This window comes from Mirounga angustirostris, unplaced genomic scaffold (assembly GCF_029215605.1).
Source record: "Mirounga angustirostris isolate CCGP_5_RB_7025 unplaced genomic scaffold, mMirAng1.0.hap1 SCAF_5, whole genome shotgun sequence".
Classification (NCBI taxonomy): Eukaryota; Metazoa; Chordata; class Mammalia; order Carnivora; family Phocidae; genus Mirounga; species Mirounga angustirostris.
The window spans coordinates 14281525-14299415 of NW_026991713.1; the positions used below are offsets into that span (position 1 = coordinate 14281525).

General features: G+C 48.1%; 1 protein-coding gene across 1 annotated transcript in view; it reads right to left on the minus strand.

Annotated features, from left to right (window-relative positions):
* The window catches only part of TIMP3 (TIMP metallopeptidase inhibitor 3), a 59204-nt gene extending 42423 nt beyond the window's left edge, over positions 1–16781 (minus strand). Inside the window, exon 1 of the mRNA XM_045872650.3 lies at positions 16368–16781. Within this exon, the coding sequence (XP_045728606.1) occupies positions 16368–16488 (121 nt within the window). The 5' untranslated portion in view covers positions 16489–16781. The remainder of the gene's footprint in view (positions 1–16367) is intronic.
* Positions 16782–17891: the final 1110 nt, after the last annotated feature.

Consider the following 17891-nt stretch of genomic DNA (forward strand, 5'->3'; position numbering starts at 1 on the left):
ACAATGAACCACATGGTTGGTAGTTGAGGGAGAAGATAGAAATTGGGACACGGATTTCTGCATGTTTGGCCTCCCACATGGGGCCCAGCCGGGTTTGGGAAGGAGGCCACAGGTCCTGCCAACATGGCATCCAGCCCTCTGAGTATCCTGAGATGCCTTCTCTTTAAGCCTCTCCAGCCCTGTGGCCCTGGGATCTACAGCCGGCCGAGAGGCAGCTCCTTGCAGGCGTAACCCAGCACCGGCCCAAGGGGGAGGTCAAGCCTCTTCAAGCCAACACAGATTATTTCCTCTTTCACTACCTCACTCCCTACTGGAAAAAACAAGAAAACAAAACTCCCCTGAGCAACCTGAAACCTAAGTGGCAGGACCCAGCTCCACCTTAGTCCCCTCCACTTTCCTCTGGCTCACCTATGCTTAAGCCCCGAGGCCAGCCTCGGAAGTTATTTATAACTGTGTCAGAGGAGAAGGAGGCAGGAAATAGGAAATTATGAAGGAGGGGGCGAGGAGGAGGAGCAGGGGCCAAGTGACCCCGCTGGCTTGGATCCTCTGCCTGCCTGGCCTGTGGCATCAGAGCCCCATGACAGGGATTCTTCCCCAGCCCACACTCCTCCTGGCCCCAGAGCCCTACCTGCTTCTCTCGGGCCAGCCGCTTCCCCTTCCCCTGGCCCAGGTGGAAGCAGTTTCATCCTGAGGCTTCTCCTCAGTCTGGCCACAGTCACGTGGGCTTTTCCAACTGGAGTTCAGGGTACAGGAGCTGGGGTTCAGGCAGGAGGCCCAGCCCTGGGGGTTGGGTAGGCAAACACCCAGCCTTTCACCTGCACCAGCCCCACACTGTTCTCTTGCTCTCCCTCTCTTATTTAAAGACCTTGAAAGCTGGAGTCTGAGTAGTCAAGGCTTCAGACCTAAGACTTCTCATTAACTGCATCAAGGGGCCTCAAAGTAGAGGAGACTCCCCCAGAATCACACAGCCAGAAGGAGCAGAGCCAGGCCTGGGGCCCTATCTCTTGGGGGCACCAATCCCTATTCTATATCCCCCCGGGGATCCCAGCTAGCCAAGACTCTTCTGGTAAAATGTGAACATACTTGATATACTGCATAGGGTGGGAGCATCCATACTTGCTTAGCCCAGAGCCATGAACTAGGAGATGGAATCCCAGTTGGGCTACCTCAGATCCTGTGTAGACTGAGGCAAAATATTCAGCAATGAGTTCACGCACCAAAACATTCCAAGTGACTGCTGAATTTGCAGTGCCACTAACTTTCAGACAGTTTTGGATTAAGTTAGGTTATTCTTGTTTTGTTTTGTCTCATTTGTTTTTTACTTTGTTTTAACACATCATCATCAACTCAGTGATTGTCTAAGACAAGTGTTCTGAATTGGTGGATGGGGGATGATTATAAATGGCCTTCAGGAAGGTGTCAGAAACTCTAGAAGTTTGTATGTATACCTTTAATCAGATTCTCAGAGGCGCGCCCAGCTAAGATGCTCATCTAAAAGAAGCATAGACCAGAGAGGTGAGAGCTCAAGCTAAGACCGGTGGGTGACCAGGGGTAGGTATATCCCCTCTGCTACCTTCTCTCCACAATACTTGTCCCCTGGACTTTCAAGTCTTAAATACGTCACATTCACACCGCCAAAGTTCCCTTCCACCAAGTCTCTAATGGTATCAACAGGATACCAGGATTTAAAAAATCTGATGTGTGCCCAGAACGGAGCGAGGTAAGATTGTAACACAAGTCATGGGCAGAGGCTGGATCGTTAAATCTGGCCAGTGTTTGACCTTGAAGGTCACTCCTCCCTTCCTCCTTTTTGTTCCAGCCCCATAAAGTGCCCACTCACTGATGCAGCCATTCTGTTTGGCAGCCCCAGATGAGCGACTTCCCTGTGCATGCAGATAGTATCTCTTACTTTTTCCTTCCCTCCTCAGCAATCACAGTACAGGCAAGTGGGCAAAAGTAGTTTTCAGAATCCTCACGTGGGCAGTGTCTCACCAGTGGGGCTTAGAGACATTTCTGGGAAAAATTGGTTCCTTGATCAAGAAAACACTGGATTAAACAGAACTAAACAGGTTACCATGCAGCAGGACTTCTCAGAGCCTTTACATTGCTAACGGTCACTGTGCATCTCCAAGAGGGAAATACAATAAACAGCTTTGCTAAACGTGTTGGCTGAAGGAACATTTCTTAGGACTGGTGTTCGGAAGATCACACCCTGGGAAACACTGCTTTAGGCTTTCCCACAGTACATGGAAATCTTCCTTGCCCCTCTCCTCACAACTCATCCGATAAATTACAAGAGGTCGCAGTGCTAAATTTCTGCCAGGAAGGCAACCTCAATTCTTCCGAACCAGACAACGAGGTAGCGTTCAGGAAGGACCCAGGAACTCGGTATTGGAGAATGGAGAGTCTCAAGACAGATTTGGAGGTTCCTATCTTAAGGCTCCAAGGAACTAGAATCTGCAAAGTGTTGTAGAGAACACCAAAGTCATGATAATAGAATGAAAGGAAATAATTCCCATCTCTCTAGCCTGGTGGAAGAGCAGGGCAACCAGCAAACCAAATTTATCTTTCTCTAACATTCGAATTGCCTGTTGTTCACCTGGCCCCAAAATAAAAAACACTGGCCTCAAGACAGCAAAAGTAGACAAGTAAAAGTAACACAGGTCTCCAGCCTGCAGGGAGACCCAAATAACCCAAGTCTGAAGTTCTTTTTATATAAAGCACAGTCTCACTGGCTGAGGGCCCCCCAATGACCCATTTTCAGTATTTGTTTATCTCTATAGTTTACCCGCATTTATTGAGCACCTACTAAGTGGGATGGCCTGTGGTCAGGAATACCCACCAATTTCCAGGCAGCAAGGCTATACTTAGTTTTCTGGTGTCTATTTAAAGAGCGCTAATCCTCTCAGGCTTTCCCCCCTGCAATTAGACTCATACCATTTTCCAACCTGGTACACTGACCTCGCCCAACTGGGAAGGCAGAATTGGACAAGTGTTCTTCTCACCCTCTTGCCCTGGGCCAGGAATTTGGCCTTCGGGGGCTTGGGCAGCCTGGGAATCAGCCAAGCCAGAGGAGATGTGCTTGCTTTGCCTGGACCCTTCAATCAGGGCTGGAGTCCAGAGGCTCCCTGGTCTGGTTCTTACTGGCAGCACCGTGAGGCAGAAAGTGCTAGGAAGTCAGGAGGAGTATGATGCAGGCAGCAGAGCGGGACGGTGAAGGAAGACCCTGGACTAGGGAACAGATGTACCAGCTCTAACACTAGCTTTGCCATTGCACGGCTGGCTGACTTTGGGCATAATTTGTAATGAAGATCTTGGACTCGAGTCCAGCAGCCTGGGCTCAAAGCCTGGCTCCATCACGTACTCACTGCATTTTAGGCAAGTGACATAGCCTCTCTCAGCCTTTTTTCCCATCTGTAAAGTGGCATGATGGTGACAATAATGATAATAATTCCTAATGTGTAGGTTTATAGAAAATAGTGGAGTCAATATATATGCATATGAAGTTCTTAGAATTGCTGTCAATAAATATTAGCTGCTTTAGTATTTCACTCCTCTGAGGCCAGGTTTCTTCATCACGTAACATAAAAACGACTCCATAAATGTTAAATGTTACCAAATATTATTTTTATTCTCTCTCCATCTCCGTCTCTTAGGCCAAACTACTCCACCTCTCTGGATCTCAGTTTCCCCATCTGTCAAGTGAGAGCACTAGGTCACATGGTTCTTACAATATCAGAGGACAGGGGTTCCCTGCACTGGGACCCACATGGCCTGAAAGTCACTTGCCACAAAGCTGAGTCAGGAGCCTCGGAGCCTTGATTGGCCCAGTGCACCTCCAGTTTCCCCACAGTTCTGTGCACAGCTCATTAAACAACTGGAAGGAGAAAAAAAGATGCCTTGCGTTTGCACACATTCTCTTGACCCGCACCGTCCTATTCATGTGGTGGCCATTAACCACAGGTGGCTGGTAAGCGTTTGAGATGCGACTAGTCCAAACTTAGATGTGCTATGAGCATAAAATACATACTGAATTTCAAAAACTTAAAGATTTTAAAACCTTACTAATAATTTTGGAATTGACTACATGTTGAAATGCTATTTTGGATTATCTTGGGTTAAGATCGTACTAAAATTCATTTGACCTATTTTTTTCCTTTTTTTAATGTGGCTATGAGCAAATTTAAAACTACATCCATGGCCTGTGTTTGCGGCTCTCCATATTATTTCTCCTGGTCCATGCTGGTCTCGCCTTGGCCTTTCTGTCTCCCTGCTTGTGAGTCTCCCGATAAGAAACTCTTTCCAAGGGGTAGAGAAGGAATTTGAACTATTTGGGGTTAACTTTTTTAAATAACATAAAACACAGATGTTGACTATCCAGGTGGGGCATTAAATTTTAAGACCCTCTAGGAATCTACTTTGGTTAAAGGGGCCCTGAATAAATAAAAATCCGTCAAGCCGCCAAAGCATCCCATGATGTGAGCACACTCTTGAGCACCTGAGCTTTGACATCTGCACTCTGGTTGCCCCAGCCAGTTCTTATCTCGTCTGCCGGAAAAGGATGGCCAAGGGCTTTGGTTTCATTTTCCAGGACAATTGCCACTGTGTAGCATGCTATCCTAGCAGCTTAGGACAGCTTTTTCTTATAGAGCTGGTCAGTGCTTGACATGTGAAAACTGATTTCTCTTGTCTCTCCCTCTGTGATATATACACAGAGCTAGTGCACTATTGCCTGGGAAGGCTGGAAAAATATCTTTCTCAAAGGTCCCCCTTCATTCAAGATACTTTTATCTCATGCCTACTATGCATCAGGCAGTGAGGTGGTTAAGATGTGACTCCGTACTCCAGCTGGCTCATCATCTGGGGGAGGCACCGAGTAGTAATAAAATGATGGCTGACGTTAATCAAACCCTCACTACATGCCAGGCAGTGGGCCAAGCCTGCGACTTCCATTATCTCAATGAATTCTCCCACAACCCTATGAGGTTAAGAGGACTGTTATGGTGTAGTCCATTTTACAGATCAGAAAAATGAGGCTGAGAAAGATTGACTTGCCTGGGATATACAGCTAGTTGTTGATGGAGCCAAGGTTTGAACCAGGCAGGCAGTCTAACTCAAGAACCTGTGCTCTGACCTTCCTCAGGAACCGTGGGAAGTGTGATAACAAACATATAAGCAGTATTCTCTGGTAAAACAGAGAACAAGGTACATCTTGTTGATCTTACTCATCTAGAGATCCTACAGACCTTCTAGACTCAGGGTCACAAAACTGTTAAGTCCCAAGGCTGAATCTGGCCCAAGGACATGTTTTGTTTGGCCCCCACACATGTGTGTGTTTCTCTTTAATTGTGTCAACATTTTAAAAATCAGAAGATTTCATGTTAAAATTTTGGATATCTAGCTTCTCCTAAGAGACCGGAAATCTGGTAATACTCCTAGGCTCCCATTCTGAGAGGCTGGAGCTGAGTCCTTGCTGTCCCCTGGAGAAGGCACATGGATGCTTCAGCTCACACTGTTGCTACCATGTTCTGTTGCCTCCCCCACTCCAAGGCCAAAGATGAGCTGATACTTAACATCACATTTGCCTGTTGTTTTGTTGTTTGTCTTAGAATAAAGAAATATTTTTAGTACCCGTTTATCCCTCCACAGTGGGAAAACAAGAGACTAGGTAGCCGCATATATATTTTTTTGGTAGAAATGAGTAATGTTTCCATATGTTTCATAGGCAAGCATCCAGCTTCTGTGACTGGTCTCTTTAGGCATTAGGATTTGTTATCTGACCTAGGTGAGAAGTAAGAAAACCCAGGCCAAGAAAGAATCAAAGAACAAATTGGAACTCACACCTACGCTTGGCTGGTTCAGGTGCAGCCTTTTCGCATTGTACTCATTTGCTTAGAAATGTACCCTGAGAACAATATGGATGTTGGGATTCTCTTGCATCTCGCTGTGCTTCTGGTAAACATTTGTATCAGGAAGCTACAGTCACGGAAACTTGGAGGTTTCTGTCCTATTGTTGGGGAGGGGAGTGGATTGTGATTGCCCAAGAGGGCACATGTTTGCTCTGCATCTTCTAAACTCCCTCCTCATTCATGTGCACCAGGTTCCATCAGATCAGACACGTTTTAATCACAGGTCTTCATCTGAGCCAGGCTTTCACAAGAGAGGTCTTCTCAGCTACAGAGGTTTGAACCAAGCCATTAGCCACATTTCCTGGAGCAAGGGACTGCTCAGATAGACTGTGGATCAGAAAGACTTTGTTTTGGTGAATAATGAGTCTAAATCCCACCTCTTATCCATCAGCTTCAGTGGTGGTATTAATGGGGATCAGAAGAATTTTTACAAGCTCTCCAGCCATCAATGACAGACACCAAGTGACCTTGATTTTAAATTCTAGCCATCAACTAGGTCTGCAGGGTTGCTGTCTGTTTGGCAAATCAGTTCTTCTCCAACAGGAAGTTCGGTTGTCAAATATGTCATCCGATAAAGTATGTCAGCTCATTAGCGGTTTTGTTCATTTGAAGCCGTCATCTGCTTTTACAAGCACAGAGATCCTGGCTCTTATCTTAATAGACCATATTTCCAAAGAAGTTAACTCCTAAAAGGTGTTGTTGATAGATTTAGGTGCTCAATTATTCAGCTAGACTAGAGAGCCCCTTTGAAGAGAACTTGACAATAGTAAGCATTCAGGAAAATAGTATTACTAGAAGTATATGTGAAAAAGGTCCATACACACTACATAGAGCCAATCCTGCTATTTTACAGATAAAAGCCTGAAATCCGGAGAAGTTGACATCACCAAGGTATTTCCAAAATCAGGTGGTGACTCAGATCTAGAACTCAGGTGTCCTGACTCCAGGCCAGTTCTCAGTCCTATACACTGCACATCTCCCAACCCCAGGACAGATGGGGGTAGATGGGGACAGGGGATATGGACTCGACATCCAAGTCCAGTGTCACTGATCCATTTCCCAGGCCCTCCCATTGGCTACCCCAGCTTCTACCTGTGCCTGTCAGAGTCTAGGAGTATAGGACTTGGCCTCCCAATTCCACGTGTGGGCTGTGTGACTAAGCTCTGGAATCATACCAGTTCTCACTATCCACATCTGTTTAATGGGAACAATGACCCTCCCCATCCTGCTTTCCTTGGTGGAATGTTGTGATCATCAAATAAGATCAAGTGGACTTAAGACTCTAAAGTAGGGAACTTGGTTATTGGTTTCACTGTTTTGTGGGAGGCAGTGTGGTTAAGTGGGAAAGCATTAGACTGAGGGATAGGGGTCAAACAACCATGATTTTGAAACTCAGCCTTCTGTATGTGGCCCTGGAAGAAATCACATCTCTCAGAGCCCCATTTTCCCAACCAAAAATAAAGTGGGAATATGCATTCTGCCATATAATATAACAACACCACAACTAAAAGCTGTTATTTCTTGAGCTTTTAGTATGTGGTAGACTCTGTGCTAAACATTTTCCTTGAGTTGTTTCACTTACTCACCAACCCAGTGTGGTACTATCATTCCCCCCCTCATTTTGCAGATGAGCAAATTGAGGCCAGAGAACTTACCCAAGCTCATGAACAGCAGAGCTCACAAGAGCTACTACGTTTCCAAATCTCAAAGGCTATGAGTCTATTCATGATGATCAAGTCCAGGTCAAAAAGAAATCCCTCCTAACTCATGAACCACGGGCACTTCAGCCAAACACTGGTGATCCTTTAAGTCATGAAACCATGTCCTCATGAGCTCTGACCCAGGTTGCAAGGTTCACCTTCGCATGCCTCAATCTGGGGGATTGCAGGAGCCCTGAATTTCTGAATGAAACAGTCCTTCTCTACAGGCAACTGGGCTCTCAGATGCCTTGTGCCCTCATTCTGAGAGGGATCAAAGATGAGAGGAGGTGAGGGGATAATTTCCATGCAATATTTAAGGTCTCTGGTTCTAGAATGGCTCTGATCTGCTCAGGATTTCCCCTCTCCCCCCCCCCCCATCCACCCCTTGTCATTCAGGGGGGCTCTGTTTTTCCACTGGCTGAACTTTACCTTGGGCTCCCTGAGGCCAAATCTCACAGCTCTCCTCCCTTCCCTACCCCCACAAACAGCCAGGTGGCTGCAGGCCTGGGGATACTTAGCATCTCTCCTCTCTGTGTTGTGAATGCCACTGTTAGATGATATGATTTACATGAACATAAATCAGAACTGGGTGTTGGGCAGCATGGACCCATTCCTTCTGTGGCAGCCAAACCATCCCGGGCTCACAGATGCCTATAAATGAATCAGGACATTTTCTCTAGGCCCCCTCCCCTTCTCTAGACACTAATTTTTAGCAACCGAGCAAAAACTTCTCTTTATTCCACTATGGCTGGGATGGACAGCTTGTGACCTCCTGTCAAACTCTATTTAGTGAGTCCCTTTAGCTAAAATCAATGCATGCTTGTCTACTCCAGCCCATCAGAGATTAATACAGGAAGACAAACACCTGAACCCATGTCACCTCCACTGGAAGGGTATGCAACTTAACCAGGACATGTGGGTTACCTGCTAGCTCCACCAGCCCGTTCTTAGCGCTGTGCATAAACAGAAAGATTGCAAGAGTCGTAAATGTGTGGGCCTGCCCACACGGAGGGATGGTGAACTGGTGTAAAACTAAAGAACGACTCTCAGAGGAGTGAAGAACAGTGATCTACCAAGGGTCTATGAGCTGTCTTCGGCACTTCAGTAAGCCAACCCAAGTCATACAATAAACCATCCAATAACCCATGAGAAACTTCTCAAGCTTAAGAGGACACCAAGTTTCATTGCTTTTGGCTGCAATTAGTTTGTGTATTAGCTGATTATGTCAGAAAAAATGGCTATTATCAGCCATTATAAATATATTTTAACTGGCTTTCATGGAAAAATCATTGACATGCAAAATATGGCGGGTAATTTTTCCCAACTTCGAGAGAAAATTAATAAAAATAGTCCTCAGCATTGAAAAGACTGGTTCAGTGGAAGGAGCACCGCGATAGAGATTAGAAATAGGGTTCAAGGCTCAGTTTCGTTAGAACCACACGGCAATTGGGGCGCCTGGGTGGCTCAGATGGTTAAGCGTCTGCCTTCGGCTCAGGTCATGATCCCAGAGTCCTGGGATCGAGTCCCGCATCTGGCTCCCTGCTCCTTGGGAGCCTGCTTCTCCCTCTGCCTCTCTCTCTCTCTGTCTCTCATGAATAAATAAATAAAATCTTAAAAAAAGAAAAAAAAGAGAAAAAAAAAAAAAAGAACCACACGGCAATAAAATTGGGGGCAGCAGGGGAGGCCAGAGCTGGAGAGGTTGGCTATGGAAGAAAATCAAAGAGAAGCATACTAAGGGGAATGCTGGGAGTCGGGAGTCAAAAAAACAATGTGAAGGAAGTTGCAAAAGGGGTAGCATCTTCCAGGGCTAAAGAGTCCTAGCCCTTGGTATATCCTGATTCGGAACACAACTTTTGGATAGATGAAACAAGTGTAGATTCTGTTGCTTTGAGGTATGGCCTTGGACAAGCAATTTTACCCCTCTAGCCTCAGATCACTCACCAGGCAGCTGGGATGGGTCATGTCTCCCTCACAGGGTGACAGATAGGCAAGCAAGGATTTTGGTACGGGCCTGAAGCACAGTAAATACACCTGAGGGAAAGGTAGTTATCATTTTTGGTGACCCCTGCTGGAGTGGCATTTAGAAATCTCCAGGCTTGTTTCTCTGGGAGTATGAATGGAGCTTTATGGCCCAAAGATGGGACCTGACTGATGAAGTAATGCAGACAGCAGAGTAGGTGCTTCCTCTCTCAGAGGGGTTAGACGTGTCCCTTTGGGTAAAATACAGCCCTTAGGTCTCTCCCAGCCCAAAAATGACCTACTCTGGGAATTTCCCACGCAGCTTTGGAGAATTTGGGTTTCACTAAAGATAGTATTTTTCAGCATGTTCAAAATGTGGGCACAGCGTGACTATTCTTCTACTCCAATGCCAGGGAGGTGGGCAGGGAAATGAGACCTGAAGAATGGGAAGTTGATGAGGGTGTTCAAAACCTGGGGGCAGCATGGGCCAAGACCCAGACGAAGAATCTGAACAGCAGTAGCTGGAAGGGCCAGTGATGAGAGGATGATGAAGGAGGAGGCAGGGATCAGACTGGTCCTCATTAGAACCATTTTATGACACTTCATCCCAAGAGTTCAATGAAGGGTTTTAATCAGGACAGTGAAATTCTCTCTTAAACCAGCCCTTCTAGCTCCTATAATGACCCCAGCATCTTTCTTGGCTAGAACCCACCATGCTTTCCTCTCCGCAGTCCATCTCCATTCCCCATGGCCTCCCACCATTCCCATCCAAGCACCATCCAAATGCAACAGCAAGGGCAGTAGAGAAACAAAGGGATGAGTCCCCTCACTGTCACCATAAGTCTGGGTAGGGCCAGTCAACAAGGGGACATCTTTGAGTCAGCAAATAAAAACCTGCACACATGTCTTCAGCATACAGCCACATGTGCCTAAACCTGAGCTCATGGCAAACCCCAAAGTCAAACAACTTAAGGTAATGAAAGGCCCCTTGCTTACTATGAAAGTAAAAAAAAAAAGAAAACCATCTTCAACCAAATGATTCCCAAACTGCATCAAGTCAAGAGCCATGGCCTTCCGGGCACTTAAGCCTCTCTCTCCCCCTATAAAAATACTCCCATCAACTTAATCTAAGTGGCCCTAATTTTGCTCTCTTTTGGAGGGACAAAAGGATAAGCAACAAGAAAAAACCTCAGAAAAATCAAGAAAAATTATAAACTGCTTTCCCATTTGAGAGAGGCATGGAAGTCTCTCCAGCACAGGGTTCTAACGGTCCCTCCATTCCTTCATGTTGCACATCCAAAAAGAAACTACATGAACAGAGCCACTCTGGAGGGCAAACTGGCAGGTGCTGTTAAAATGTAAAATATACCTACTTATGTCCAGTAATTCCTGTTGTATATTTGCTATGAAGAAATATTTGCACACGTGAACAAGAGAATTAGACAACTGTTTATAGCAGTGCTCTTTGTAAACAGGAAAAGCTATTAGAAACCTAGACACCTATCAATAGGGAAATGGCTAAATAAATACATTCTATACTTACAGGGATACATATTATAGTAATATAATAGTATAGAGTAATATATAATATTATATAATATAAGGCAATTAACATCTAGTATAGCAGTTGATTATATTTTAGAACCAGCCTGCTGGGTTTTAAATACAGGCTCTGCTATAATCTTGGGAACAAGTTATCTAATTTTTCTAAGCCTCAGTTTCCTCATCTGTAAAGTGGGGATGACACACTTGCTTCATAGGACTATTGACAGAATTACATGAGTTAATGCATGTTAACTATTTAGAATGGTGCCCGGCACATAACAACCACTCTATACCTGTTAGCTTTTAAAAATTATAATCCCATGGAATACTATACATAGAATGAAGTGGATATATATGTGTACTAACAGAGAACAAGCCCTAATACACATTGTTCAGTTCTAAAAAGCAGAATGCTGTATGTTGTATTCCACTATTTATGGTATCCTACCATTCATGAGTCTAAGGGAAAAACTACTATAAATTTCCCTTGGGTACCTATGTATGTAAATGCATAGGGAGAAAACAATCTGGAGAAGAAGCTAGAATTAGAGGAAGTGGTCAAAAAGGACATTAGCCCTTTTGAATTTTAGGTAGGTGATAGATAGATAGGTAGATGATGGATGGATACACATGTACACACAGTTACATACACACATGGATGTAGAATGTATTCTTAGAATACTTGTGATTTTTAAAATGTGGAGAAAACTTAAAGGGCCAAGGTGTTGCAAATTATTATTCCCCTTTTATAAATGAGGAAACCAAAGCTTAAAGACATCCAGTAACGTGCCTAAGTGCACACCACCAACAGGCCCCGGGGGAAGGATTTAAAGCCCAGTTCTGCCAGCCCCACAGCCTTTCCACCACCCCACGCTGCCTCTCAAGGCCACCCAGGAGTTGACAATGACAAAAGCTAGAAGAAGGGGCCTCCTTGTCCATACTGGCTGGAATGGTAAAAGCCAAATGCAATGGAGAATTGTGTTGTTGTTTTTGTTTTTAATTAATGAACCTGTTGGAATGTGCCATTCAGCAGTGGAGCTGAATGGTTCCTGCTGTTCCTGCAAAACAAACAAAAGTCCCTCCACCCAAGCCACTTCTGTGGCCATTTTCTAGCCTTATCTATCCAGGGATTTTGAAAGGGACACAGAATTGTGGGAGAGGCACCTTCTCCAGCCAGCTGGGACCCAGTCTCCGGTCTTCCTGCCACCACACCAGCCATCTACATAGACTGGGCATCTTGCCCTGGGCAGCCCCAACTCATCCCCATCTAGAAGGGGAAGAGTCTTGAAGCCCAAGATGTCTTGTCTCCATTAGCTTTACTTCTCCCTGGGTCTCAGTGCAATAAACTGAGTCATTATTTTACTGTGACTTGGTGGTTTTGAGGGTCTCTTTCAGTTCTAATAGCCAAAGAACATTAGAAATTTTCCTTTATTTTTCTCTCTTTATGCCCTAAACTAATTATTATTATTATTATTTCTCCCTTCCATACGATGATATTTACTTAAAACCCCAGGTCATTTTGGCTTTCTTCATATTTCTAACGAAAACTTTCCCAAATCAATAAGTAAAGTCATTCTTCGAATGTTAACCTTCCATTCCCTTTCAGTCCAAGGAAGGGTCGTTTGCTTTAGAATGTCAAGGGTAAATGAAAGTCAAAAAGCTTTGAAGAATGGCATAACTAAGAACAAATTCACCTTACCATTTAGTAGCTGGGTGACCTTGGGCAAACACAACCTCTCCTAGACTTGATGTTTTCCATCTGGAAAAAATGGGTGTTGATACCGATTCTGAAGGTTGCTGGGTGGATGAGGACAAGGGATCTGTGAAGTGCTTGCGCCCAGTAGGAGTCTGAGAGCTGTCCCTTCCCTCCTATGTAGAGCAGCTCTCCTCTTTCCAGGGTTCCCAAGATTCAGACAGCCTGGGTCCCCTCCCCAAGTGGCTGGCTGCTCTCTGAAGTCTGATCCTTTTTATTTTCCTTTGGTCACAAAGCCCAGTGTGGAGTGTAAAAGTGTGTGTGTGTGTGTGTGTGTGTGTGTTTGCGCGTGTGTGAGGGAATGGGTCTGGCTTCTTTGAAAATGGCTTCTTTGCTAAAACCACAACCTCAGATCTGATACTGAAAGAATCTGCTGGCACTGGTCCCTGTCAAAACAATTCGGAGATATCCAGAGACTGTCCTCCAGGGCTGGCAGCGGGCCCCCAGGCTGAGCCTCACTCTTGAATTCCCAACAGGCTCAGGAGGCAGGCCCCCAACACTCCATGGCACAGCCCCATTCCTCTATGCAAAGGAGGCTGGAGAGAAGAGCTTGGCATTCTGGAGCAAAATTCTCTCTCTCTGCTGCCTGCCTCCTGCAGAAACCACACACACACACACACACACACACACACACACACACACACACCAATTTTCAGAAGGCTCTTGGCATTGCCTAACCCTTCCTGAGCTGGACAGAGCTGCTCGAGCAAGGTCTACCCAGCCAAGGCTGCCTCCTTCATTCCCAGCCCCCTCCCTTCCCTCCTCCAGAGTCAAGGTTTTGTCAGGAGTTTCAGGGGCACTGAGTGGTGTGGAGGGGGCCGCAGACATCCTGGCTGCTGCCAAGTCCTTTTCTTTCCCCCACGGTATGTTTTATAAGCCGGCATGTAGTTTATTCTTCTCCTAAACACTTCACTAGGGTGCAGGGCCTGGAGTTGCCATAGAAACACCTTTTAACTCCTCCCCACCCAGAAAGCAGTGCCAATGCCCAGGGTCTGGGGGGAGAAAGGCAAAAAGAGACACCTGTGGATGAGGAGAAAGGAGAGGGAAGGCCATGGGGGTTCTTTAGAAAGGGCCAAGTCAGGCATACAGTGCCCTTTGCCCAGCAACATGGCACTCAGCCACAAAGAGAAAACAGCCGGGAAGGTTCTGGAAGAGGAAGCTGGTGGTCTGGCTTGAGCATCTTTAATGGGCTACAGCATTGATTGGTGGGGTCATAAGGGTCAAGGAGAATGGGGAGCTCATGCACATTTCCTTCAGGGAGAGAACAGGCAGAGCTTCAACCCAGACTGGACACCAGAAAGGCTCTGTCAGCAAGGAAAACCGGGAGCCACCTACTGGACACCAGCGGGGTACTGTAAGGCAGCGAGGTCAACAAGCAAGCAGCCCACATCCACACCTCCCATTTTTTAAAAGCATTATCTCATCCCTGCCATTAGCGTAGTGCACCAAACCCAGGCAGAACAGTGCTGGATTGGTGCCAGCGTACCGAAAATTTTTTGTTTCCTTTTTATTTTCGCTACGGGTAACGGTTCTGGTCTTCGGGTACTTCCTAGTAACTTAGCTTTTCTCTGGGCAGTTTATCGAGGGCGGGGATTTGTTGAATCAATCCGGGGAAATTGCAAGAAACTCTGCATCAGCCCAGATCCAAGGCAGGAAACCGAAGAGTCAGTCAGTGCAACCATTAAAAGCAGGGTCTCCTTACTGCTGTTTCCACTGTTCTCTGGTGAACTTCCAGGGTGAAAACCCAAAAGCCAAGGGCAAGGGGGAGTCATGAGGTCTCCATCTCCCCACACACCAAAAAATCCAAGCGAACACACCCAAGCCCCTGTCCGGCAGAAGAGGGTGCCCTGACTCCACCTGTCAGCTTCCTGGCCTCCTCACTGAGCAAAAGCCCAGCAGTAGCAGCTCCCAGCACTACTCAGGTGGCAGTGTCACCAGGGGGGTGAGGAGGGACAGGCCAAGTGGAATTGGGGTGGAAGCAGTCAGAGGAGAAGGAAGAAAACCTTCCGGGCCTCAGGCAGCCCAAAAGAATCCTCCAGGCAATCCACAAACCGAGGGGCCAGCCAGATTCCCCCGGGGAAAGGGAAGGGTGCACAGCATGGGCCCCAGGAATCCTCTAACAAGGGTGACCCCGGGTCACATAAACACCCACGCCTGCCAACTGGACTGACCTTCTGGTCACCACAGCCACCTCCCTGACTTCTCCTAGGCTCAGCAGGGCCCACCAGCAGCGCCCCTCCCAACTTCAGCTGCCTCCCCTGCCAGGCTCCTGTCTCCTCCCCCCTCCTCCCCTGCAGCACACTTGTGGAGGCCCTCACCCAGGACCCAGTGGAAAATTTCCCTTCTTCTTTATGACTTAAAACACACACGCTCCATTCTTCACCTCTGAATCGACACAGGCGGAGGGCAGCTAGACCGTGCCCCACCCCACCCCAGCCCCAGTACACGCGCACGCACACGCACACACACACACACACACACACACAGAGCAGGGGCCACTGGACTTGCATGCTTTATGAGCTAGAAAGAGGAGGAGAGATGTTTTCGAGCTGCTACTCCACCTCTGGCCATCCAAACACCAATGTCCCGAACACTCCCAAACAAGTTCTCCCAGGACACTTGCAAGGCCCTGGATAAAAACTGGTTCTACCTCTTGCTGTGTCTCTAATCAAGACACTAAGTCCAGTTTGGAATTGTCACCATGATGTGACCCTTGGCATCTTTGTTCTTTTGGTGACAAATCTGTTTTCCATTTCTCATTCTCCCCCTCCCCACACACATTCAAGGAAGAAAAACAGCCTTCCTGTGAATTCTCACAGCTATGTGCTAAGTGATCCCTCACACACGCCGCTCCTGCTTGCTATCAACACTCTCAAATATGGTTCCTCTGGGAGACGGTCAACCCCACAGCTTTCTTCTCATTTCCCCCCTTACATGCACTCACACTTGGCAGTCCAAGAAGCTCGCTTAGCCCTTGCCTGGAAAGTGGGAGGCTGGGTTGGGTCTCAACGAAAAGAATGAACTTCATGGGTGCAGGCTAAAATGCAAACTCAGAAAACTTCAAGATTCTCCTGCAACTTTTGTGCACATGGATGGCAACTTTTTAAAAAACTACTGAACATCCCAGTACTTTAGTTAGTTGGCATTCCAAGTTTGGGGAACCCTCTCCCACCCTTTTCTCCCCCAGCCCTTCCTCTGGTGATAGTGAAAAGGGAAATTTTCCAGATGTCAAAAGGACCAATAGGGACCTCAGGCCCTAAAAGGAGAGCAAAGGTTGCAAGGGGTTCACTCAGCCACTGTGGATTTTCTCTGCAGGGCATCTGCCCCTTCAGCTATGCCAGATCCTCCGACCGGAGAAACTGAGTTTCGCCACCCCACCCCAAGCTCAGGCAGAGAAAAGGCTCGGGGCTCGCCATGCCACCCGGAGCTGCGCCCCAGGCCGGGCTGCAGAGCGAGAGCGGGCACCGCGAGGGCTCTGGCGGGGTCACCCGGAGCGCTTACCTATGTCAGAGTTGCAGAAGGCGTCCTGGGGGTGGCTGGGCGAGCATGTGCACGCCTCGGCGCCCCAGTCCCCCAGGCTCCAGCTGCCCAGGAGCACGACTAGCCCGAGCCAGGGAGTCATTGTCGCTGCCGCCGCTGAGGCTGCTGCTCGCCTCTCCAAAGTTGTCGTGCGCCGCTGGAGGGGCCGCTGCAGCCCGAGCTCGCCTGCCCGGCCGTGCGGGGCAACTTTGGCCTCGGGCGCGCTGCCCTGGGAGTGCCCAGCGGGACGGGATGGGGCGCCGCGAGGTTGCCTCCGCACGGGCGCACGACTCTGCGGGCCGCCGGTCTCTCCGGGCGAAGGAGTGGGAGCTGGGGCGGAGCAGGAGGAGCCGAAGGAGGAGAAGCCGTCTGAACGCCCGCCCGCTGCCCGCTCTGCGCGCTGCCGGGCTGCCGAGTGATATAGTGCGGGTCCCCCGGCCACCCCCTCTCGGGCACTCGGGGCCCGCCCCCTGCGACCAATGGCAGAGCCGCATTACCTCATCGGCCCTCCGAAAGGGGCGGGGCCGGGGGCGCGGGCCGACGGGGCGGGGCCGGCCCGGACCGTTCAGATCCTTATAGGGAATAATGCGGCTGTGGGCACCGGAGTGGGTGAACCGGAACGCGCCTGGGACCTACGCTTGCCGAGTGGCCCCCGGAGCGGCGCTCCCGTGCCCCACCTCGCCAGTACCCTGACTACACACCCACCCTTCTCTCTGAGCACTTCTGACCCAAACCCGAATCACCTGCCTCCCGCCACAGCACCAGCCCGTCCTCGGGTCACAGGCCTGGTGCAAAGGCTAGGTCCTGGAGACCCTGACTGCGCCTGGTGGAAAGGCTAGGGGAAAAGGCTAACTCTCCACCTTCTCTGGAAAGAGCCCGGCCAGAGGGGAAAGGACCAACTGACAACCTACACACCCACCCCCAACTTTCCTGGATGGGAGGACGCCATCTGCCCTTTGGAGCAGGCGGGGATGGACTGTTGTTTCCCGGCGCTCACCCAGAGTAAACTGTGAAGTCATTCAACAAACACTGTTCTGGATGTTGGAATGAGCAAAACAAAGTCCTTGCTTCCACGAAAGTTGCAGGCAGTGTGCATTCACTGGTGAATTCACCAATACACCGGGTAATTTTCTGTGGTGATAGTACCATGAAGAAACAAAACTTAGTAATGGGTTAGAAATCACTGGGGCGGGGGGCAGTCACTGCTTTCTGTGGGGTAGTGAGAGAAGGTCTCTCTAAGGAGGTGACATTCTAGCTGAAAGGTGAGCAAGGAGAAGGAGCAGGAGGAAATCTGGGAGGAGAGAACACCAGTCAGGGAGAACAGCAAGTGCAAAGGCCCTGAGCTTATTTGAAAAACTGAGTAGAAAGGGCAGGAGGAAATGGTAACCCCACCAAGGCCAGACAAGTCTCCATCCTTCAGCAAAGAATTTGGGGGTGAATTGATCCAAAACTGGGGTAACTTACACCAGATTCTGGAGAACTATCCAGGATCTTAGACCATTAGCC